This window comes from Tiliqua scincoides, chromosome 9 (genome assembly GCF_035046505.1).
Source record: "Tiliqua scincoides isolate rTilSci1 chromosome 9, rTilSci1.hap2, whole genome shotgun sequence".
NCBI lineage: Eukaryota > Metazoa > Chordata > Lepidosauria > Squamata > Scincidae > Tiliqua > Tiliqua scincoides.
Genome location: NC_089829.1, coordinates 10,640,286 through 10,666,161, shown reverse-complemented (window position 1 = coordinate 10,666,161; position 25,876 = coordinate 10,640,286). Strand labels below are relative to the sequence as shown.

Here is a 25,876-nt window from a genome sequence, read left to right as displayed (position 1 = left end):
AGCTTGTCAGCTGCTTCAAGGTCGCACGGTGCCGGTGGCCTCGAACTGGCGACCTTGTGGATGTTAATCTTCAGGCAAATGGAGGCTCTACCCTCTAGACCAGACCTCCTGCCTCCTGTATGAGAAGCTCACTGTCGGCTGCTCCAGTCATTGAATTGTGGGCTTGTCCGAGTGGCCCACCATTCTCTCCACCTTGCCCAGTAACTAGGAAGGGAAAAACCAGCTTTTCAAAAGCATGTGGTTTGGGATTCCAGCCCTGTTTGTGCTGAAATAATTCTTTTGCAATGATCTGCAAAATCTTTTTTTTTTTAAACAAATGGGGGGGGGGAGAGCAACTATTTTCAGGTGTCCCCTGGTGTCATATCAGGCAGTTAAATAGGATTGAGCAGTTTTCCCCTGGGCAGGATCTGACATGTCAAGGTTCGCTCCATCTCCCTGCAGCGGTCACAGGGGGAAGTACTGAGTTCAAATCATAATACACACCTGCACTGAGAGGCATGTATTACAATTAAAGTGAAAGGAAACGCCCCCCCCCCCAAAAAAACCTGACAGTTCTATTTTACTCCTCCCCCTCCCTATTTTACTCCTCACCTTTCAAGTTGGGTGGGATATAGTCTTCCATCTGAATAAAGGGAACTCTGGAAACTTCACTTTAAAAAAAAAAGCTACATTGAGAAAGAAGCTGCTCTGTGCACTACCTTGGGGCATAAGGAACTGTGATGAGAGAACCTGGGTTGGCCACTTTCTTCACCTACCTGCTCTGAACCTGTTCTCCCAAGGGTGTGAGACACCAGGAAGGATTATGTTTCACCACCAAATAGTCCTGATTTAGCCTGGAGCCTTTGAGAGTCTGCTGTCCCAGGTAGCTGTCAGTCCCTGTTGTCTATAGACTTTGGCCGGCCCTCAATTTAGTCTGAAGTGATGTTTAAATCAGAGAATTCCTGTTGAGGAATCCTACTTGGCTTTCCAGCAGAGAGGAGTCCCCAGACCCAAATAAAAAAAAAAAAATCAGGAGGTGAAGCCAGGAAAGTGTCAGGGTGGGGGTGGGGGGTGGGTTGGATTGGATTGGTGTTAAAATCCTCCTAAGCATTTTAGAGCCAATTGTTCTGCAGATGGACCTGTAAAATTAAATACAAGCAGCCATAATGTTTTTAGTCAGGTCTTTTTGTTGAACAAATGTTTGTGTAACATCTCCAGGCTCAGTTCAGGATGTTGCACAACTTGGGGTCCAGATGCCTGCAGGACTTGCCTTCCTCTGTATGAATCTACCCATTTGCTAAGATCAGGGAGGCAGCCTCCCTTGTGCATCTCACTGCCCCCCGAGACGCCTTCGGCTGTGATGCCCAAGGGAGTCTTCTTAGTGGCAGCCCCCCAGATGCGGAGTTCCCTGTCTCGTGCCAGGCAGCTGTCTTCCCTCCTTGCTGGGTTCCCTCTGGGGGTTGAAAGCCTGGCTTGTTTACATGGTCTCTTCCCCGAGTTCACTGGATTTTTGTGTTTCTGGTTATAATTCTCATGATAATTCTTTTGTAAAGTAGGCTGCATGTTTTTATGTTAACGGTGTTTTGATTGATATCACAAGCTGCCTCAGGTCCCCTACAGGAGGAAAGGCAGCGTAGGATTTTTTGGTTAGTATACTGCGTTAAAGGAGGGTCAAAGGGACCTCCAGCCATGCTTGTGCCACTAGCATCTTTCTCTGTGCCTGGTCACCTGCTTTGTACTCCAAAGGACCAGATTCAGGGCCCAGTCCTATCCAGTTTTCCAGTTCCTGTGCAGCTGCAATACAGCCCTAAGGAAAGGGAGTAAATGTTCCCTTACCTAAAGGAGGCCTCTATGAATGCCCCCTACTGCAGGATGCAGCATATGCCCCACTGGCAAGGCTGCACCAGTGCTGGAAAGTTGGATAGGATTTGGCCCTCAGTCTCTGGCAGCATCCCAAGTAGGACCGGGATTCCCTTTACTTCTTGAAACTCTGCAGAGACACTGGAGTTGGGACAATCCTAAACTCGGGGGAGAGCCATTTCCCATGCTCACGCTCCTGTTTCTCTGCAGCACTGTTCACTTTGCTTTGCAAGGTGTTTTATTGACCATCTTGACATTTCCAGAATTGGGAGAAGGAACCTTTTTCCTTTGGTTCATTTTTCTTTTTAAATAAACTGTAATACTTGTTATGAGATCTCTCCCCCCCCCCCCCAACAAAAAAACAAACACATTATTCCATTATCAGTTTAAATTTGTAGGAAAAAGTCTGGTATGGGGATGTTATATAGTTGCAGCTGAAATTGACATACTGGAGGCAGCAAAATAGGCATGGAGAACTGATTTGTAGTATGCTTGTGCAAATTGAATCCTGTTTTCCCCTCCTTTTCTTCAAGGAAGGCCTCAGAGGAATTACCTCCCCTATGTTTCTGCAAGATCTCAGTGTCCCTCCTTGTGTACAGTTGGGAGTGCTTTGAACATTAGGGTGTGGGTGCTTATATTGTATCCTGGAAAGGCACAAGTGGAGCCCCATGCAAAACAACTGAGCATTTCTATTGAGTCATTACTTTATCTCACAGACACACCTACATGCGTTTGCACACCCACACACAGAGGCCAAAAAAACTTGAAAATACAAGAGAAAATATACCTTTAAGCCAACTTTTAAATTATGTAACAAGCCGTACAGCCCAATCCTATGCATGTCTATTCTGAAGTATTCCTATTATAGGCAAAGGGGCTTACTCCCAGATAAGTGTGGTTAGAATTGCAGCCTAAAACAACAGAAGATCACCACAGTTGTTTGTAACAGTTAACTCTAGCAGAGTTAATGCTGAGCACATTTAGGGTGTAATCCTAACCCCTTATGTTAGTCCTTTCTGGCACTGACATAAGGGCAATGCAACTCCGAGGTAAGGGAACAAACATTCCCTTACTTTCAGGAGGCCTCTGTGAGTGACACCCAACTGCAGGATGCAGCCCATGTCCCCATTGGCACCGCTATGCCAGTGCTGGAAAGCACTGACATAAGAGTTAGGATTGCGCCCTTAGTTAAACCTGTAGTGTGGTTTTTAAACAAAAAAACACCCCTATCTCAACTGAGTCCCGCCAAGGCAGTGTCGTGTCTCCTTATGACTTTTAGTTTGGCTCTAGAGAGGTAGCCTATAGGACCTGCCTTCTGAAGATGTCACTTCATGCCTCACTTCATTGGACTCCCATCTGTGGCCATTTTTGCTGCGATAAAATTGTTTAGTCCTTAAGGTGCCACAGGACTCTTTGTTGTTCTAGTTTAGCCGATTCCCTGTATAAGAATTGTCTTCTGCAGGTCCTTTTAATGCACCCCCTCCTGCGTTGCCTCCCAGGATAATTTTGCTGCTTGGAAGTTGCGATCCTCTTTAACCTTACTGATCCCAAACTGCGGTTGTACCTTTTCCTAGGGATGGAGAATCCCCACAGCCCCAGGGCCTTGTGACTTTAGGAAGAGTCTCAGTGATCAAGCCCCTGTTTACATTCAGAAGGTTCCAGGTTCAATCCTTGCCAGCACTTCCTGGTAAGGCAGAAAAAAAAATCCCTCCCTGGAAGGCTGGAGAGATGCTGCCGGTCAGTGCTGGCTGTGCTAACAGTTCACCCAAGGATCTGACTTTGCCAGAGGCAGTCTTCTGTGTTCCTTTGCGTCGTCCTGGGTTATCCTTTTCAAAACTATGTAGGCTGAACGCATCCTGTCTCTAATTCCCTAAATCGTGTATTTTCTTCTGTAAGTAAGGAGGTGGCCAACTTTTCTGCTGAGTAAGCAAGCTGCTCTCTCTATAAATATTTTCTGCTAATCACTTGGCAGCCCTGAAGCCACATAAGTGCTGTGCTTCTCGGTGAGGAAGCCCAATTCCGAGATTCAAAGCACTCATTTCACAAGAGGGCCACTGAGAAGTGCTGTGCTTTGAGTCAATACCAGCGGGGCAAAATTTCCCTCCCCGGTTTTTTAAGCTGTCGAGGCACATAGAAGAGTAGGAAGCTGCCTGAGCCTGGCCCTCGATCGGTTGGATTCACTGTTGCCAGACACAGGATGGCAGGGGCTCTCCAGGGCAGAGGAATTTTCTCATCCTGCCTGGGGGTGTCGGGCACTGAATGGGGGTCATTCTGCATGCAAAGAGGGGCTCTTCCACTGAACTGTCACTCCATCCCCAGTAAAGGTTATCGGTACACACAAGGGCCACTGAACCACATTGCAGTCGGTGGGCAATGAAAACACACACAAAGAACCAGCCCTCAACAAGCCCACATGAGTCGGTCATGTAGTCAACTTGCAGTGCAATTCTGTCAGGCCTGCTCAGAAGTAAGCCCCTCTTTCTTCAAGGAAGCTTACCCCCAGCTAAGTGGACATAAACTTGCACTGTAAAAAAGCCTAGAGGAGCATAAATGCCTACACTGTTGGTTGAGGCACTCTGGTCTGCCATGTGAAATGAACAGCACAATTGTGTTTTGTGTCTACTCAGAAGTAACTCTCATTAAGTCCAATGAGACTGACAGCCCAATCCTATCCACACTTTCCTGAGAGTGCCCTACCCTGCTTCTGCATTGGGCGGCACTGGTTGATTCAATCACAATTAATGCAGAGCTGTGGCACAAAATTAATTCTCAGTGGAGATTGCCTGTCGTTCCCCTGCATGAGTTACTGCTGTAGCCTTGGCTGCTTCCATACTGCGTTCAAAGCAGGCAGACAGCACTGATCAACACTGCCACTGCAGCGTTGCACTGGTTATTCGTTGATGGTTCAGTGACACCTGCCGGAGGAAGGTAGCGAAACAGCATGAGCTCTGAGGAGGCTGTCTGTGGCATCTCTGCATAACTTATTTCTTGGCAGTGCCTCTTTCCAAGCAGGGGGCAAACCCAGGACATTGAATCATGCAGCAGGTGGGCCTCTCTGTCAAGCTCCAAAATGTAAACCTTTGGGAGGTTTTGATGTGAATGTTTACCTCCATTTTTCATTTGGGGTCGGGGGCAGTGTGTTTTTCAGACATTGGGAAAACACCTGCCCAGGCTGCACATGGGGCTTTTTGGATCACAGACCCAGAGTGGAAGCCATGAATGGCCCCATGTGTCTCTGGCATGGCTCATGGGGGAGGTAGAAGGTGTTGTTGTGTCCCGTCCCATCCCCAGGATTGTGTTACAGAACTTAGGACTGAGTGGTTTCCATGCCGCTTGGCTCCTAGGCCCAAGGGGCGGATAATGGGTGGTAATGTGCTCCATCGCTGGTATCAATGACCCCTGTAAAAGCTGCAGTTGGGGCCTTTATGACCCTAAATGCTAAGATTTCAGGGCAGTTTATTGAAACCAAACCTTCAGGGGATTCTCCATTCCTCTTGCAGCCTAATGGCTATTGATTCAGCCCTGAGCTTTGCATCTCAGCGTTGGGCAAAAGGGAGGCAATGCCAGATATGCCAAGTGGTATCTCTTCAAAAATCACACACCACAGAACTGGCATGCAGATACCTGGGGCAAGATTAGGGCAGGAGCCAAGGGACAGGGCAGGACACTGATAGCAGGGGTGGGGCCATGTTTAGTTAAGGGGGAATGGAGGTGGACTTAACCCTTTTATATTTTTTAAAGCACTTTGCCAAGCTGATACAGGGGTCTGGTGTATTCTTTCCAACTCATCAGGCTGCAAACCTAGACATGCTTTCCTGGGAGTAAGTCCCAGTCAGTGCAGTGCATCTTACTTCTGGGATCTGCTGATGTCAAGGATGTCACCCCCCAGAATCGGCCCCCCTGTGGGCCACTTTCTTCAAGCTGTTGGAGGATTTTGTCCAGCATGTGCCAACTCCCCAACCCATGTTGCTGTGGTACAATGGAGCACTTGCATTGCACCTCGTGTGTGACAGCACGCATAGTTTTGCCGGCATGGGGATAGTCGCCATACGTGCGAGAAACACTGGGTCCGCTTCAGCCCTCTTAGGGCCTAATCCTATCCAACTTTCCAGCACCAATACAACTTTGAACACTTGTTTCCTTACCTTGGGGCTGCATTGCGGCTGCATCAGTACTGGAAAGTTGGTGAGCATCGGGCCCTTAATCTCCTTGTTTCGAAAGCTCCAGAAAGCATCCAGTGACTCAGAGAGCTGCGTTGTGCATCCTCCCCACTGCTGCTTCCACGGGCAGTCCAGGAATAGCCGGCAGGGAGTCCCAGCCACACACCCTGACCTTGTCAGGGAGGGTTATTCTATTCATGCAACCTGCATCAGTTGGAAAATCCATGGCCACAAGCCTGCTGCTGCATCTTTGAGTATTGGCTCAGGAGTGGGAATGCGGCAAGCCTCTGCAAAAAGAGAGAAGGCAGCATTTTTTTTCCTCTTTCTGGGGAGCGAAGCCTGCCAAAGAGTGACGACAAACATGTTTCCTTGGGAGGGAGAGAAGGGCGCACACCAGCTGCCCTCTCTTAGCCTTGGACAAACTCCTGCAGGCCCATCACAACACTGCACTGCTGTATCTCCCTGTGTCACCTCCGTTCCCGCTCCAAGGTTGCTCCCTGTCTGGGCCTCACCCCTTCAACATTTCCAAGACCTCTTTCCTTCAAGAGGTCCTTCAAGATAGCAGCAAGATTAACGCAATAAACTGAGAGGTGAATATTATTTTCCCCATGTTGCAGGGGGGAGGGGGGGACAAAGGCTGAGCAGTGCCTTTAGGCTTTCCAAATGAGTTGCTTGGGTCATTTTTGTCGTGCAGTGCTTCTGAGCATATGTGGAGTGCAGTTCCTGCTGAGTCGCCTGGCAAGTGGGTGATCTGCACTTGGGATGAGCTTCCAGCTCAGAAACAGGGGGTGTCTCAGCCGAATTGTGCATACCTTATTCTTAAGTGCCCCTCAGCCAGGGCTGATGATTGAGTCTTGTCTGGAAGGCGTTTTGAATGAAGTGACATGAGCAGAAGCTGAAGTATCAGAGGCTAAGACTGTAGTGTTAGAATGCTTATCTGGGAGCAAGTCCCATTAAATTCAGTGAGACTTACTTCTGAGCAGACATGCAATTAGTAATTAGTAAGACATAATTATAATAAGGCATGTAATGTAATAAGACATGTAATTAGTTTGTGGAACTCTTTGCCACAAGAAGTAGTTACAGCATCTTGCCTGGATGCCTAAGAGGGGTTTGGACAAATTTCTGGAGGAGAAGTTCATTACGGGTTACAAGCAGGTATGTGCAAGCTCTTGGTTTTAGAGGTAAGCTACCTCTGATTGCCAGATGCAGGGGAGGGCACCAGGACGCAGGTTGTACCTGTTCTCTTGGGTGCTCCCTGGGGCATTTGGTGGGCCTCTGTGAGATACAGGAAGCTGGACTAGATGGGCCTTTGGCCTGATCTAGAAGGGCTCTTCTTATGTTCTTATGCATGGAATTGGGCTATAAAAGGACTAAAATATTTCTGCATGGGGGGGGGGGTTGATGCAAATCCTGCCCCAGTTGTACATCCCTAGCCCGTAGGGTACAGTGCTGCTGAATGTGGAGGCTGCATTTATCTCATGCCTGGTAGCCACCCACAGATCTCTCAACCCCCTCTGTGAATCCCCTTTTCAAACCATCCAAACTATTATCCATCCCAACTTCTTGCGATTCACATAAAACCAGGACCCATGAAGATTTTGTCATTGCCCTGCATTTTCCTTTTGGTAGAAAATTCAGCCACGCAGACCCACGGTGATCAGTCTGCCTTGCTGTGTGTATGTGTGGTTCATTCCTCTGTCCTTTTACACTTTTATTGCTCTTCTTAACCTGACTGTTTTGTTGTCATCTCCCTTCGGTATCCTTTAGCTTCCCTTTCTTGTGCTTTAAAAAAATACAGTTTGCTTTTGTTTGCTACCAGTGATTTTTTTTTTTTTTTTGCTGTCTGGTACATTATTGAGCGACTCCGAAGCCTTGAGTTGGTCATCAGCCGTCAGCTTTGACATTTGTCCGTTGGTCTTTGTCCAAGCTTGGAACGATGATGTGTGGTTGCAGTGCCAACTGAGCCGGCGGGCGGAAATCCTGATTCATCTGCACAGCTTCTCTTGGTAAAAGAATATGCAAGTGACAGAGACCCCAAAATTGCCACTAATGTTTGCTGCTTGTCCTGAGCAAGGTTGTCAAAGTCTGACGACTCAGTTTGTGGGTGGACTCAGCTTGCAGTGTGTGGTGCACATTTCGAGCTGATCTCCTTTGCCTCTGGTTCTGGTCCTCTGATCATCATTTGGATCAAGAACAAATTGAGTTTGGGTTTTTTTTTTTGGCAAAGCGTTGCACAAGAGCTCACAAATCGTCGGTTCCAATTGTAGATTGGAATTGAAGTAATAGCAGGAAATTACACACAATTTCGCACACAAAAATGTAATAATGGCAATCATTTATTTATGCATTTTCTCCCCCAAGTGGAAGTAGTTAGATATGCATTATGCAAGATGCAATTTAAAATTCTCCATAAAAACTCACTTATAATTGGGGAGATTTAAGCAGTGAAACTGTTGAGCTGTTCGGAATTCGAGATGATCTGGAGTCTGTCCATTGCAGCGTATTGCTGGCTGTGTGTACGCATCCTGGAAGGGTGGGAAGGGCAGGGCTTCAGAAAGGCCTGTTTCTGACCCCAGATCCATCTCTGGCAATAAGGTCCGCCAACGTCTTTCCTGTGCCTTTCACAGTTGTGTGGTTTGCAGGTGTTAGCAGGCAAATGTTTTATCTCTGTGCAGTGAAAAAACTTCTCCAGAGTCCTATATATCAAGCTGCCTTGAGATGCACAGGAACAGTGCTCAGTGGGGATTTTCCTGGTCAGCTGGCAATCCCCATAACAATTATCTCTCCTCCAATTCAACTATGCTAACTCCCAACATTCTAATAATCGCACTTTAGAGTGACCAAGAAACAGATTACAGGGTGGGGCTGGGCAGTTTTAATGCCTGGTGGAAGGGAAGAAGTAGATTGCAGCCCATCCTACTGTGCACTTCAGTGTTCCCTCACTTTATTCTCCCCCCCCCCCCAATACATGTATAAGGGAGTGATTTGATTCATTCTTGTGAGGAAGATTAAGAACGTTCAAGAATGTTCTTGGCGTTGGATGATGGAGGGAGAGCTAGAGAAATACTGAAGTGGGGAAGACAGGATTTTTTCCCTAGGTAGTTGCACAATTTCATTCCAGCACCCTGTACCCCAAGTCAAACCCATTTTTTTACCGAGACCTACACGATGTTCTCCCTAGCCCCCCAAATGGTTGGGGTATGGGGTGCTGGAATGAAAATGGGCAACTACCTAGGGGAAAAGCCTGTCTCCCCCACTTCCATATTTCTCTAGCTCTCTCCCGAGACCTACACGATGTTCTCCCTAGCCCCTGTGACCCCCACCCACTTTTTCAGCCTCTCTCCCCCATACCAGCCCTCCTTTTTAAGAGTCACAAATGTTGCCTTCCTGCAGCCCACCTCAAGTCCAGGTGCCCTCCCCACATACTTATAAGGGGATGTGAGTCTCCCCCCCCCCCCAAAAAAAAAAAATCTATCCTATCAGGCCTCTTCATTGCAGGGATTCCCATGGTTGTTCCACCCCTTGACCCCCAAGCCACACATCGCAGCACCTCCACCCCTTTCCGCGCTTGCCCCTTTGGGCACAGGATGTATTTTAAACCATTGTCGGTTATGAGGCTGCTCTGTGTGATGCAAGGATGCTTTACAGGGACTGCACCTTTTGTCGAGGTTTGTCTGGATTGGGTCCAGAAGACCTCCCTTTAACTCCGTAACTGCAACCCTGCCGAGCCAGAGTGACTGCATCTTACATGATCATGAGCTCTGTGTGACTCTCAAGCTTGCATATTCTATTGCCAGCGGAAATTGATCCAGTCCTGGGTGGTATCTTAGCAATGTTCTCCGCCTCCCACACGGTATTAAATTTGTCATCTGTAGAGGAGAGAAGTAGTCTGGGTGTGTGATGTTGTTTGCAGCGGCCAGTTGTACTCTCCTGGTTAGCCCTTTTGAGTGGAAGCAAGTCTTGGGGCCGATTCCTCTAATGTCTGGGAAATCCACAGATCCCCCCGTCGGGCAGCATCATGCTGTCTATGACATACAGCGGGAGCCTCCGGAGTGTTGCCAGCCGGTGCCATTCCGAATGGGGGCTGCATCAGATCCAGCAAACTGATGTGGTGGAGCTGAGGCGGCTCCGGGATGTCCGGGTGGCTGCCCAGGCCAGGATCCGGGAAGAGTTCCTCCGGATGCACGGGCTGTCCCTGGAGGAGTGCACGGCCCGAGTGACCGGCATGAAATATAGGTAGGTAAATTTGTCTTTTCATCCCATCTTTATCCAGCATGTAATTCATCTGTGGAACTCCTTCCCACAGGATGTAGTGACAGTCTGACCTAGATGCCTTTGAAAGGGGATTGGACAGATTTCTAGAAGAAAAATCCATCACAGGTTACAAGCTGTGATGGGTCTGTGCAACTTCCTGGTTTTAGAAGTAAGCTGTCTCTTAATGCCGGGTGCAAGAGAGTGGCAACAGGATGCAAGTATCTTGTTGTCTTGTGTGCTTCCTGAGGCATCTGGTGGGCCTCTGTGAGATACTGGAAGCTGGACTAGATGGGCCCGGGGCCTGATCCAGCGAGGCTGTTCACATGTTCTTGTGAGCAATGGAATGTCTTGGGGAGAGGTGGCAGTGACCAAATTCTGACTTTCTTTAGGAGGAGAGATCACTGGGGGCTTCCAATATTTTTCTAAAATTTGGTTTATTTACAAATGTATTGCTTAAGATCAGTGGCATAGCTAGCAGGGGGCTATGCCTTGGGGGGGACACCACTAGTGACTGATATGGCTAAAATTGCGGTTTGTGAGAATAATACTATAATGTTATATACCTTCTGATGTGTGATTGGATGTAGAATGCAATGAAACAAAACCCGTTGAAATACCTGTGTTCTGTCAAAAGCCATAGGCCAAAAAACCAGTGGGGGGTGGGGCAAGGATACATCACCACACCCACTACCTCTGATGTTGCCCCACCCACTGCGTGGGAGGAGATCCAACATGGGGATGATGCGCTGGCCTCCCGCACCAGGTGACACAAAACCCTAGTGATGCCACTGGCTTTTGTGTCTATTCTTTAGGGGACTCTCGACTTCCTCTCACCTCTTTTCTCTGTACAGTCTGTCCCTTACTTAGATCAGTTCTCCTGTCTCTTCTGAGTCAAAAGGTCCTGGAAAACTCTTGTCTGTAGCTACTTCAAGCAGTGGGCAAGTGGGCTGGGGCGGAGGAGACAGAGTTGAGTTGCCTGACCCTTTCCTGTGCCTCTTCTCCAGCAATACCTTGTCTACTTAACTTTAGTTCCGGTAAGCAATTTTTGAGTAGGTGCAACTGAAACAATTGCATCTGTTTTGCCAGTTTACTCCTGCCTCCAGCCCATTCCCCCCCCCCCCGCCTCATTTGCGTCAATGCCTAGTTTGTAAGCTCCTGGGGGCAAGGACTTCATCCCCCTCCCCCCCGTTGGCCTCTGGAAGCAGGTTATAGGCTGGGATTCTTTCCCATAGGGCTCACCTTGGCTTCCCTGGTAGTAGTCTATGCTTCAATGCAAAATGTAGTCTCTTTAGCAGTGGTAGCCCAGAACCTGGATGGGGGGGGGGGCAGGGCACGTGTTTGCTAAAGTAATACTGTAGATGTTGAAATTAAGAAAAAAAAAAACTTATGGTCCTCATTGGATCATAATAATAATAATAATAATAATAATAATAACAGGTATTTATATACCGCCTTTCTTGGTCTTTATTCAAGACTTTATTCAAGGCGGTTTACATAGGCAGGCTTTATCTAAATCCCTATTTAAATAGGGATTTTTACAATTTCAAAGAAGGTTCTTTCTTTCAAGAACCACTACATTCAAGGTGTTTCATTCCGATCTGGCTTCGCATTCTGGCCTCCATCCTCCCACGCTCAAAACAGATGGAATAGCTCGGCTTCAGCTTGTCAGCTGCTCCAAGGTTGCACGGTGCCGGTGGCCTCGAACTGGCGACCTTGTGGATGTTATCTTCAGGCCGACGGAGGCTCTACCCTCTAGACCAGACCTCCTGCCCATTTTAATATGAGTTTATGCAGCAGTTCAGTTTGTGATAAAACAGAAGTGTGAGAAAGGAAGCAGCTTTGGACTGCGAAACAAACCTTATCCCAGGCTTTGTTTTCTCCCTTGGAAAGCAATTTGGCAGCAACAGCAATTAAAACATTTCAAATGCAGGATATATTTTTGTCCCATTCTCCAGCATGCTCGAGTTGCACTTCCAGCCATGCACCACTAGATGGCAGCTTCATACTTACGGAAAAGCCCACTAGGGATTCACACTACTTTTCTCCCCTTCCCCCCCCCCCACTCTGGCCACCAGGGAAGCTGTTTGCTTGGTACTCCCACCAGTGGTGATGGCATGGGTCTGTTCCAATAAATCTTTACTGATGGGGGGGGGGTGAGGGAGGGGAGACTTGCACAAATAAGTCTTTTGCCAATGGGTTGTCTAAGCATTGCGTTATCTCAGAAGCTTCCCCTGCATCCAGGAGGGATGGAAAGTTTCCTAGGAAGGCATGAACGCTTGCAGTGGTGTTACCTGGGGACAAATAGAGACGCTGTAGCCCAGGGGTGTCAAACTCATTTCATACAGAGGGCCACATAACATTCATGATGGCTGCTGAGGGCCGGAAGTGATGTCATTAGGCAAGAAGTGATGTCATTAAACAGGTCATAACCAACAATAATCACTTTTTGCTCACTTAGGAACTTGTTAGCTGCAAATGACAAAAGAGAAAATATACAAATCTTGATCATATTTCAAGATACGGGAGAACACAATTTTCATGTGGGCTGCCCTTTCAGCAGTAACTCCTTAGCACTACACAGCAGCTGAAAGCCTGAGGGCCGTATAAAAAGTTTCTGCGGGCCACATCAGGCCCCCCGGGCCTTATGTTTGACACCCCTGCTCTAGCCCACTGCTCTCTTCCACACTGTTCAATATAACGAATGAGAGGAGAAGAGGCAGAGATTGGGCAGTGGGTTCCCCCTCACTAATCTGTCTGCAAAGCAACCTCTTCAGTTGGGTTCATGGCTAAATCAGCCCTGGCTGTGGCACTAGGGAAAGGAGCAGACATTTGAAGGGGAGGGATCCAAGATCAGGAGACAGTGCTGAGGCAAAAGGTTTGCCTTCCCCCAGTGCTGTGGCCCAGATCCAATTTGTATCCCTCCCCTCCATGCCTGCTTTTTGTTCTATTTTGGCGCCTTACATTAGCTCCTGTCTGCAAACTGACAAAGCAAGAGCAGAAGCCCTTTACACGTCCAAATTTATGTTTTCTTTAAAAAGGTGCAGTGTGTCAAACAACTCTTCTTCTCGCAAATGGGGAGTGAACTTGTGGAACTAACCGGAGGCAAGCGGCTTCTCTCCCCACCTCTTTGGTTGTCCCCTCTTGCAAACAGATCCCCCAAAATGTGCTGGTTGGTGCAAGTTAAGCCCGCATGGTGCAGGACAGGAGGTTCCATAAAGGGAGGTGTAAACTAAATGGAGTCCATAATAGGGCGCTTCGGTTCAATGCCCTTAACACAGTTGTGGGAAGCTTAGGGTCTTTCGAGCCTTTGTGTTCCGTGGTGGACAGTTGCGGTAAACAGCTTTGAACAGTTGCGGTAAAAAAAAAAAGACTTTGCTTGTGTGTCTGAGAGAGAGTGGAGGTGAAACCAGGAGTTCAGAGCTAGCACTACACTTACCTCTGCCAAGCCCACCCCATTGAGCTTTTCATGGGCTACACAATAACATCTTTAAATAGAAAGATCCAAGTGCCACTGCCTTGGTTATTAAAGATCTGAGATGAAGATTTGTTTCTTGTTGAGAAAGCTCTGCTTTCTCCCCCCCCCCCCCAACCCGGTCTAGGTTAGAGACCTTTTAAATGTGGCTTTTCATTATGAACTGGAAGGGGAGAGGTGGAATATCACTTGAGACCTAGAGTGGGTCAAGACCTTCTGGGCAAACGAGCTCTTCCATTCCTGTCTTGGGAGATTGATATGCCCTGCCAAAAGAGGGCACCTGAGCCATCCAGGTATGTGATGTAGTTTTCATCAGGCCAGTGTGTGTACGTCCTACATTCTAGCTGGGTTTCAGTGCTTTATGATCTTCACAAGGGTCTAGTCCTCAAAGTGTGGTGGTTCATGTGGGCCACATGTTTCCAGTGGACTCTGCAAAGCCAGTACTGAAAATTAGGCAGGACTCCCGATGCTTGGTTGTTTCTTTGGCCTGCAGTTTGGGGCTTTGGAGCTTTTTTCTAAAATTCTTATTAGCAATTATCTTATGACATGAAGCTACCTTTCTTCATGCAATATGGAAGCAGAGACTGTGCCTCTGACTTTGTCTGTGGCCATGTTCCTGTCCCGGACCTTCCTCCAATTTCCATAGCCTTCTCGACTTCATTTCTGCACCACAGTGATGTAAACTCTGTTCCAGTTTGGTGCGTTGCTGAGGCTCTAAGTCAGGGGTGCCCAAACCCCAGCCCTGGGGCCACTTGCGGCCCTCGAGGCCTCTCAGTGTTGCCCTCAGGGAGCCCCCAGTCGCCAATGAACCTCTGGCCCTCCAGAGATTTGTTGCAGCCTGCACTGGCCCGACACAACTGCTCTCAGCGTGAAGGCAACTGTTTGACCTTTTTGCGTGAGCTGTGGAATGAGGGCTTCCTCCACTGCTTGCTGCTTCATGTCTGTGATGCAGTAGTGGCAGCAAAGGAAAGGCTAGCCTTGCTTTGTGCAAAGCCTTTTATAGGCCTCGAGCTATTGCAAGACCTTCATTCATTCATATAAGTTCATCTTTAATATATTAATTTATGTAAACTTATGTAAATATATTCAAATTTTAAATGTAAATTCTTTCTTTCCCCGGCCCCCGACGCAGTGTCAGAGAGATGATGTGGCCCTCCTGCCAAAAACTTTGGACACCCCTGCTCTAAGTCAAAGTAACTGAGCTTACTGCAGACCCTTCCACTGTTTCTGATCACCTTCCCTCTGGCACCTCCCATGCTTTGACCTTTAGATTGGAAACTCCTTGAGGCAGGGATCTGCCTTTCTGTTGTTACTCTGTAAGGCACCCCCAAGTGTTGATGGGGCAGAATGCTTAGTGATGATGATAATTTGTCAAATAATTGGCCTTGTGGCACTCCTGTTCTTGCCTCTCACATTATCATTTAGTGGGACAGCATGGTGGAGTGATGAGAGCATTGGATCTGGACCAGAGGAAGGCCTTTGTAAAAGAAAAGGGAAAGGCAGCATATACATTAAAAATAAAATAAATAAATCCCCACTCAGCTGTGAAGCTTACCTTGGCCTAGTTGTTACCTCTCAGCCCTTGTCTACCTCACAGGGCTGTTGTGAAGGCATAAGGTGGGGAAGGAAGCATGTATACTAGTCTGACCTCTTAGATCAGTGTGCTAAATAAATGAAAACGCATTTCTTAAGTCCGTGTATGTGGAATGAGAGGGCTAATTCCTGCCTTGTCCTTTCTCAGAATGGGCCATTTCCCAGCCTCTCTTTTGAACCTTTTTCTTACTTCTCTCTCCCCTCCACCCTGCCTGCCTCCTCTTCTCCCCAGTGTCCGGAACCCCAGATACCAAGCCTCTCGACAGCCTCTTGCAGCCTTTCAAAGCCTTGTTCCCACCCTCGGATGCTCGCATCGGGGAGGGCTGGTTCAGCTGGGCAAGCATCCTGTACATTAGTCCCAGTGATTTAATTTTGTCTTCCTGTTGAGCGCGGCTTCCGGCATAGAAGACACCCCACCAAGCCACCCCGCGTGGACTCAGAGGACAAAAGCACCTGGCGCTCCATGAATATTGGATTGCCTTCCCCAGCCTGATGCGGAGGGGCCCATGAATATTTCAAGCGGTCTCTGTTGATCGGTTTTGACGGACTGAAGGATGTTTAGAGCGGTGTTGGGTTACAGGAGCCTAATAAGGATGGATGCATTATTCATTTCTCTTGGGGGGGGGGGGGCTTGGGATGCTAGGCGGGGAACTGGAAGTCCACAAGGAGCAGCCAAAGTGCCAATGGAGAATGTAGACACTAGCGATGCCCTTTCCTCGGATGTCATCTCACATTTGCCACTGGGGGGGGGGGGGCACGGCACAAAAGGGTCTGGTTCCAAGAGGAGATGGGTGAGGAAAAGTGTTCTGGGGCTCTGATTCATCAAGTGATCCGCAGCTTCTTTTTTATCTTCCTTTTACATTCCTTAATCCTCATGGATTAAGGAGGCTCATCCGTCTTCCAAGTCAGATGACGCAGAAGATGATCATCCTTCATATCCGTTTAAGTTCTTTCTGCATTCATGGAGTGTTTCATGCGCATTATGCTGCTGTCGTTCTCATTGGTAACATTCTTGTCCCCATTCTGCAGATGGAGAAGACTGAGGCTGAGAGGGGAGGGGCTAGGCTAAGGCCACCTTCATGGGCTCACAGCAGAGGCAAGAGTCGAGCTGGACAAGTCCTGACTTTCAGCTCAGTTTACTAGTCACAATGCTACAGCAGCTTTCAGATTTAAACATACCAAAAAAGTTTTGGAATACAAGACTTTTAGAAAGGAGAGTCTGGAGTCTGATGCGCACAAAGGGGGTTCCAAATTCAGTCCCTGGAAACTCCAGTGAACAGAGCCACCATCCCCACATGCTTCCCCTCCTTGCTTAGTCCTGCATGCGCCCTCCCCTCTCTTATTTCCCTGGTGTTGGGTTAGTGCCACTATCACCATTGCTTCCTACAGCTTCTGTTAAAAGGCAGTAGAGGAAAAGAGAGTGGTGTGGCCTAGATTGTCTCCTGAAAGCCACTCTAGCCCCCCCCCCCCCCACTCTCCTCCTCTCGATCCTCTTCAACTCCCTTCTGCCTTTTGTAAACAGCAGGAGGAGCAGTGGCGGAGTAACGCTCAGGCCCAAATCCTAACCAACATTTCAGCACTGGCATAGCTGTGCCAAGGGGACAGGTACTGCATCCTGCAGTTGTGGGGCACTCATGGGGGTTTCCTCAAAGTAGGGGAATGTTTGTTCCCTTACCTTGGCACTGCATTGCCCTTATGTCGATGCTGGAAAGTGGGTTAGGATTGCACCCTCAGTTACTCAAATTGACTCCCATCTTCGGAGAAGTGATTTTTGGAGTGGAAGAGCTGGCCACAAAGCTCTTGAGCGTGAGTGAGAAAACCTTGTACGGCTTTTGTGGTTGCCAGTTCTTATCTCAGAAAGGTGCTTCCTACTGAGTCGGACCAGTGACCCATCTAGCCCAGTGTTGTCGACACAGACTGGCAGTGGCTCTCTGGTGTTTCAGACGGGGCTTTTTTCTGGGCATGCCTGGAGATGCCTCCAAACCTGGAACCATGAGAAACGGGGGATGTGCTTTTTCTTCACCTCATGGGGCCCAACACGCTTTTTCATAATCCCATCCAGGAAAGTGTAACTCTAGTCCAGGGGTGCCCAAACCCTGTTCCACGGGCCACTTGCGGCCCTCAAGGACTCCCAATCCGGCCTGCGGTTAGCCCCCAGCCTCCAATGAGACTCTGGCCCTCCGGAGACTTGCTGGAGCCCATGCTAGCCCAATACAACCACTATCAGTGTAAAGGGGACTGTATAACGTCCTACATGAGCTGTGGGACAAGGGCTTCCTCCACTGCTTACTGTTTCACATCTGTGATGCAGCAGCAAAGGAAATGTCAGTCTTGCTTTGTGTAAGGCCTTTTATAGGCCTTGAGCTATTGCAAGACCTTCATTCATTCATATAAATTCCTTCTCTAATACCTTCGTTTATGTAAATGTATGTATATTTATTCAAATTTGAAATGTAAATTAATTCATATATATTCCTGGCCTCCCAACACAGTGTCAGAGAGATGATGTGGCCCTCCTGCCAAAAAGTGTGGATACCCCTGCTCTAGTCAATGAGATCATGGGTTATGCATGGTCATGTGAGATCTTCTGAACTCTGCGCCCCTAGTTAGAACATAAAAATAGCCCCGCTGGGTCAGGCCAAAGGTGCATCTAGTCCAGCTTCCTGTATCTCACAGTGGCCCCCCAAATGCCTCAGGGAGCACACAAGACAAGAGACCTGCATCCTGGTGCCTTCCCTTGCATCTGGCATTCTCACATAGCCCATTTCTAAAATCAGGAGGTTGCACATTCCCATCATGGCTTGTAACCCATGATAGCTTTTTCCTCCAGAAATGTGTCCAACCCCCTTTTAAATGCACCTAGGCCCAATGCCATTACCACATACTGTGGTGGAACAGGCCCATTTGCCTTGGTACCTGTGTTACCCCTTGCTCCACAGTACAAGATTGGTCTCTCTGGTGGTAAGCCCTTGCATTTCAAAAACTCCCCTAGCAGGTGCCCTGGGGTTGCCTCCTTTCTGCCCCAGGCAGCAAGGGGATTCCCCAGTTTGTATCAAACGGCATGATCAAGAGCTGAATTAAACAGGATTGCCAGGGCTTGACTGTACAGATTAAGGGGATTGCAGGCACAAGGAGAAAACATCTAGCCCACGCCTGGACTTATGAAACATTTCTTTGAATTTTTTTTTTAATGATGTATTTGACTAGGAGAAAAGGTGATACAGTCCTAGCCAGAGAGGCCAGGGTTTAAACCTGGGACCTGCCTTATGCAAGGTGCATAGTTTACTGGGCTATGGTGCTTCCTCTCCCCCTGTAACACTGCACATGACCTGAACCTCTGGCGGACTTGGCAGAGACCGTCCGTGCATTCAGCGGAATCTCATCATGCACCGTGAAAACGTGGGAAGCGGTCAGACGAACTGCTGCAGCCCTGCTCCTGACACCAACAGTTCGGGAATGCAGGAAGCACCAACAGACTCTGGGAAAACAGCGCAGCGGGGATTCCCTTGACTCCACGCCTACTCACAGTCGTGCTGAACCAGAAGTGCCCAGCGGGAGGGAGAGAATGCATGTACATTTTGTTCCGAGGAATCCCTCCGTGTCAGTGCCCAGAAGCACTTGCCAGTTGGTCTTGGCCTCCAGATGGAGAGGCGGAAAGACTGTCATGGGCGGTGGGGGGTCCCTGTGTTCCTTGGCCGCACATCTGTTAGCCCTCTGGCCTTGCCGCGTGCCGGCTTCCTCAAAAGCCCCATGTTTTGCCTTGAAAATCCCTGATGTTTGCTGTCCTGGTTTTAGTCAGACGCAGTGGGGGATTTTTCAAGACTTATCAATGAGTGACTTGGTCGGGGAGCCTGCAGTGGGGTGGGCAGCCCCCCTTTCCAGGCTCTGAACTCTTTGGAAGCCCCTGCTTCTGTCGCCCCTCCTCTGACTTGCTGGAGGCAGTGGTTCCTTTTGGACCCGGGGCCAATGCGCTCACCAGTGGCAACTGGATTTGCTAAACCATCTAATTAAGACGCAAGCTGGATTGATAAGCAAGCAGACTAATGCAGAGAACCCATGCTGTTTCTGCCACTGACGGGACCGAGAAAATGGGGCGTGAGCTCTGGCAGGCAGTGTGTGCAGCACCTCCCTAAGAGGACTCTCTGATAGAGCACTCTTATAGAAGTAGCCCCCAACTTATGAATGAGGAAGGCATCAGTAAACAGCCACAGGGGCACCTTTGGCATGGAGCACCTCCCTTGTAAGGAAAGGCTGCTGCAGTGTTTGGGGCTCCTTAGTCTGCAGAAAGGGTGTGGGGGGGGACATGATTGACACATACAAAATTATGCAGGGGATGGATAGAGTGAATAAAGAGATTCCCTTTTCCCTCTCACATAACTCCAGAACCAGGGGACATCCACGAACATTGAGTGTTGGGAGAGTTCGGACAGATGAAAGGAAATATTTATTTACCCAGCGTGCAACTAGTTTGTGGAACTCCTTGCCACAGGATGTGGTGATGGCCTCTGGCCTGGATGCCTTTAAAAAGGGGATTAGACAAATTTCTGGAGGAAAAGTCCTTCACAGGTTACAAGCCACGATGGGTATGTACAACCTTCTGATTTTAGAAGTAGCCACCTCATAATACCAGGTGCAAGGGAGGGCACCAGGGTGCAGGTCTCTTGTCTTGTTGCTCCCTGAGGCATCTGGTGGGCCACTGTCAGATACAGGAAGCTGGACTAGATGGGCCTTTGGCCTGATCCAGCGGGGCTTTTCTTATGTTCACAGGGAAGGTGACTCTGCTGGGGTGAAGAGGGACAGTTGGTAAATATCAGAGAACCACCACATAAAAGGTGCCAGTTAAATGGTACATCCATGTTCAGCAGCAGTATACCTCAGCACACCAGAGGTGATGGGGTGCCTGTTGTGAGCAGGCCCAGCCTTGCTTGTGGCTAAACACTGCTGGTAAAACAGTATGGGACTTGGGTGGAGTGGTGATGTTCCTCTGTGAACCATAGACTGCCCCTGAGTGTGGAGGCTCTATGTCTGATGTCCAGACCCTGGGGATAACTGACAGGACATGCTTGTGGGTTTCCTAGAGATACCTGACTTGCTTCTGGGAAAGGGATGTTTCAAAAGAGGGGGCTTTGCTGCCGTCAGGAAGGACTCCAGCAGCAGTCTCCATAATGTATGCTGAGAATCTTGGAGGGGGATCATCCTTTCGGTGCCTGCGCATGCTTGGGTAAACAGGGAGCATGTCAGTGTTGGGATCATCACTGGATTTACAGGCAACATCCGTGAATTAAAAAAATATCCATCACAAGCGTGGTCTTTAAATGGGGAGATGCTGATTTAGTTGGGGGGGGGGATTCCATTTGGCTGGCTTTCCAAATTGCTTTTGCTTTCCTTCTCCCCCCCCCCCCGCACCATGTCAGCCCTTCCAAGAGAAGAATTGCAGCGCCAGAATAAACACTGTGTGACGGCTCATGGCGGGGGGGGGGGAGAGACTGCGGCCGGCCGCTTGCTGGAACAAGTTGCCGTGTGCTAATTCACCCTTGCGTGGGCGTTGCGCATGGCTGGGGAATGCAGCCATGAACGGGAAGGGGGCCAGAGGAGAGCTGCCTCACTCGCCCCAGTGCACAAGAGCTCATTTTACTAACCCGTGATCTTTTGTGTGTGTGTGTACCTCCCCCGCTCCCCCTTGTCTTGCATAAACGCTACATTTCCCCTCAGCCATTGCCTTCTGCCACCCACTCTTTTTCCTCCAGGGCAGCAGCAAAGAGAAGTCAGAGCAAAGTCCCCAAAAGGGAACTTAAAGGCCATCAGGGAGGGTTTTGATGCCGTGTGGGGGCCGGCCCCGGGTCAGTCCCTGGCAGAATTTCCAAGGGAGAGATCAGGACAGAAGCCCTGGGCTGGCCCACTCATGATGTAAAGTGCGAGGGGTGATGCTTCCTGGCCAACCATCGCAACTGCAATGGCCTCACCTTGCTTTGCTATCCTGGCCTGACCCATGTTGCCACACTTAAGTAAGCTCTATCTGTGCCCAGACGGGATATTCTGCCACAGAGTGTGGCTACCTCTGCCACCGCCTCAACCCTGCCTTTTCCCTTCCTTTTCTGGCTGCTAGCGCAATGTTCTGCCCTTCTTTTCCTTTCAGCTGCCCCGGAAGGAGAGGACTAGGGGCAGACAAAGAGCCACACTGGTGTGAGTAGCACAGGGAATTAAGGCAGCTCCCTTGAGACAGGGCAAGAGCGTAGAACAAACCCCTGAGCCTTCCCAGGCTGAGGGTTCGAATTCCTATGAGGGAACACATCAACTGGAAAGAAACTTTTTTGGGGGGGCGGGGTTGTAGCTTGGGTGTAGAGCTTCTGTGGAAAATTCCCTGCAGGAACATCTCCAGCTAGGCAGAGGAAAAATTCCAGCCAATCTGTGCCTGAAACCCTGCAGAGCTGCTGCGTTCAGTGTCCAGAAGCCTGCCAGGCAGTGGCTGGACACCCAGGAGCAGGGCAGGCAAGCAACTGAGCTATTGCTTCAGCTGCTCCTGCCAGCAACAGACAGGCAAGCGTGAGAAAGCGGCCCGAGTCAGGCTTTTGATCCTGCAGCTAGGTGAAGGGCAGAACATCATGCTAGTAGCAGTATAGCTAAAACATCTGACATCCTGGGACACAAAGGACTCCCCCCCCCCCCCCAGTAACACATCCCTCATAAAAATTTTAACACCCATACCTTGGCACTTCCAAAGTGTCTTTTGGAGGCCTCTAAGAACCCCCCATCAAAGGCATGGTACCCAGGGCAATGTATTCTATTGATCCCCCTTAGGTATGCCACTGCATGCTCGTCATTTTTCAGAGTTTAAGGGAGGACTTTTTCTCTGCCCTACCTGAAGATGCTACCAGGATTCGAACCTGGGCTCTTGTTCATGCAAAAAGGGGCTTGTCCACTCCACCACTCATCTTCCCTGCCTTACGTAACTCCCCTTCCCCCCTTCTTTTGCTGACCTCCAACAGCCTCCCCGATCCTCGCTGCTGGCTTTTTTTGCAGAACCTTTTTGCCAAACCTTCCCTAAGTGGAGTGTCTCTCTTTCGTCGTCGTCCCCCCATGATCAGCAGAATCATGAGTCAGCAGAATCCAGCTTTCCCTCTCTCTGCCCCTAAAATTGGCAGGATCCTGCACAAGCCCTGTCATGAAGGCAAAGACATGACAGCCCCTCCCTTCCTTAGCGCTGTCAGTGGGGGGGAATGCTCAGTTCAGTGTTCGGATGAGGACATTGCAGCTTTGTTTGTGCTTCAGTATTCGTACAAGCAAGCATGGGCGCCTGTCTCATGGGCGGGGAGGGGAAAGTAGCATCCTGGTCTTGGCCTCAGGCAGCCAAATGTTGGGGGGAGCAGGTGGATGATCCCTACAAAGACCACTTCCTGGAAATTTGGGGAGCCGCTGTCAGTCAGAGCAGGTGATACTGGGGTCTGTGGATCAAGAGTCTGATTCTTCAGGCAGCAGCTTCCTTTAAGGACCAGTGAGGACAGTGTGTTACAGATTGTGCCAGAAAATTGGGGCAGAGGCGACACTAGGCTTTGCATCACCCAGCGCGAGAGCTCATTGCGTCACCCCTCATGATGGACCTCCTCCTATACCAGACCATACTGAATAATTACAATATCATATGCAAAGCCTAAATGCAGTGGCATCATTAGGGTTGGTGTCACCTCCATTTATTTACTTAATTACTTACTTAAATATATAACAGTACAGGTCACCCAACAAAAAAAACCAGTGGCCAACTTAGGGCCCAATCCTATCCAACTTTCCAGCACTGATGCAGCCCAGTGGCATCACTCAGATTCATGTCACCCGGTGCGGAAGGCCTACGTGTCACCCCATGCAGTGGGCGGGGCAACACCCCAGGTGATGGGCGTGGTGATGTACCATTGCCCCGCCCCCACTGGTTTTTTGGCAGTACCTTTTGATAGACCACAGATATTTCAATGTGGTTTGTTTCATTGCATTCTGCATGAAATTACGCATTGATTGATATATAACATGATGGTATTATTCCTCCAGACTCTGATTTTAGTGATTTTGAAAACTTGTAGGGTCTCTCTCTCTCTCTCTCTCTCTCTCTCTCACACACACACACACACACACACACACACACACACACACACACACACCCGTGTCAACTTACTAACATCTTTGCAGCAGTTCTCATACTTTTAGCACCTGGACCCACCTTTTAGAATGACAGTCTGTCCAGGACCCACTGGAAGTGATGTCATGGCCAGAAGTGACATCATCAAGCAAATTAAAATAAATAATTATAGTTAAATTAAATTGAAAGAAATAATTAAATAAGGGGGAGCCAGCCCTGTTCCGCCAAGTGAGTTTTCTCTGTAGTCTGCCTGCAATAACTGTTGGGGAATAACAACACTGAGTAGTGGTTAATAGTTGAGTATCTGGTTCTTTAATGTTGAAATTGCATAAGAATGGAACATTGCATAAGAATGGTGTTGCATAAGAATGGAACATGCTTTAACTCACTTGCCTCCTGGCAAGAGGGTAATAGGTTGCAAATGGGTTTTTAAGCTTAAACAGGGTGTAAAAGGGGAGGTGCAACGCTACAAGGCTAGGTTAGTTGCTAAAGGCTACTCACAGAAATATGGTGAGGATTATGATCAAACTTTTGCACCTGTTGTGAAATATACAACTATCCAGATGCTGTTGAGTGTCGCTGCATCTAAAGGAGTGTGTGTTAGGCATTTGGATGTAAAAACTGCCTTTTTGCATGGAGAAATAACAGAGCAAATATTTATGAAACAGCCACCTGGTTTTATAGATCAAAAGAGACCAGATTTAGTGTGTAAGCTCCATAAAGGGTTGTATGGATTGAAACAAGCTGCAAAAGCTTGGTATGAAAAACTTCACCAAATGCTGACACAACAGGATTTTAAGCAGGGACAGGCAGATCCATCTTTGTATACAAGATATAGCAATGGTAAATGGATGTATCTTTTGGTCTATGTTGATGATTTACTATTAATTTAAGAGGATGAAAAGGATTATAAAGATATTGTATCTCAACTGAATAGGGAAGTGGAAATTAAAGAATTGGGGGATGCAGCCTTTTATCTTGGCATCCAGATTGAGAAGGATGTGGAGGGAAGTTACTTTCTTAGTCAAAAACCAAAGATTCTAGATTTAATAGAATCTTTGGGACTTGAAGATGCTTATTCTGTTGTTACACCTATGGAAAGTGATTTCTTTAAGCAAGGAAAGACTGAACCTTTGTCTAGTAATGATAAGTATAGAGAAGCTGTGGGAAAATTACTTTATTTATCAACCACAACTAGACCAGACATTGCTAATGCAGTGGGAATTTTGAGTAGAAGAACGCACTCTCCCACACAGTTAGATTGGATTGGCATTCAAAGGGTTGTGAAATATTTGAAAGGAACATTGGATTTTAAGTTAAAGCTTCCAGCTAGAGAGAGCCCAAAGTTGGTAGTATATACAGACTCTGATTGGGCAGAAGATCCTTCAGATCGCAAGTCAACTAGTGGACACTTGTTTATGTATGGTGATGGAGCAGTGAGTTGGGGAAGTAAAAAACAAACTATTGTTGCCTTATCTACTACAGAAGCTGAATTGGTTTCAGCATCTGAAGCATGTAGGGAGGCAACATGGTTTTGTAAATTACTGAATGATATGGGAATGCAAGAAATACTTCCAGTGCAAGTTAAAGAAGATAATCAAGGCTGTATAAAACTGATGCAATCAGAAGGATATAATGCGAGAACAAAGCATATAGATGTAAACTATTATCATGTACATGATTTGGTTATGCAGGGTATTATTAAGATCAATTATTGTCCTACACAAATGATGATAGCTGATTTATTAACAAAACCATTACCAAGAGATAGGTTTCAGAAATTACGAGCAGAAATGAATCTTTTAGATTCACTTACTCAGTGTTGAAAAGGGGTGTTGGGGAATAACAACACTGAGTAGTGGTTATTAGTTGAGTATCTGGTTCTTTAATGTTGAAATTCTATGTGGTCCCTTTAATGGTCTTTTTAAAGGGTGTGTCCCCTTGCTGATTCCTCCTTATGTATATATAGCTTCTTGTTTGCTGACTTTAGTAGAACAGGAGAGTGTATTTTAATCTCTGTTTTGTATTGGCAACCTTCAGTCTCGAAAGACTATGGTATTGCACTCTGAAAGGTGGTTCTGGCACAGCGTCTAGTATGGCTGAAAAGGCCAATCTGGGAGTGACAATCCCTTCCACACCGGGAGCAAGTGCAGTCTGTCCCTGGTCTGTCTCCCTGGCTATGGGCCTTCCTTCTTTGCCTCTTAGCCTCAGACTGTTGGCAAAGTGTCTCTTCAAACTGGGAAAGGCCATGCTGCACAGCCTGCCTCCAAGCGGGCCGCTCAGAGGCCAGGGTTTCCCACTTGTTGAGGTCCATCCCTAAGGCCTTCAGATCCCTCTTGCAGATGTCCTTGTATCGCAGCTGTGGTCTACCTGTAGGACGCTTTCCTTGCACGAGTTCTCCATAGAGGAGATCCTTTGGGATCCGGCCAT

The 25,876-nt window shown here is 48.2% G+C and overlaps 1 protein-coding gene across 4 annotated transcripts in view; it reads left to right on the top strand.

The window, feature by feature from the left end:
• KCNAB2 (potassium voltage-gated channel subfamily A regulatory beta subunit 2) overlaps window positions 1-25,876 on the top strand; it is a 71,185-nt gene that overhangs the window by 11,274 nt on the left and 34,035 nt on the right. For 2 of the 4 annotated variants that reach the window (XM_066636873.1, XM_066636872.1), the window contains exon 1: window positions 10,021-10,238. The exons of the other annotated variants lie outside the window; for them this stretch is intronic. In XM_066636873.1, the coding sequence (XP_066492970.1) occupies window positions 10,021-10,238 (218 nt within the window). Of the gene's footprint in view, window positions 1-10,020; window positions 10,239-25,876 lie in introns of those variants that run through there. 4 annotated transcript variants of the gene reach the window in all.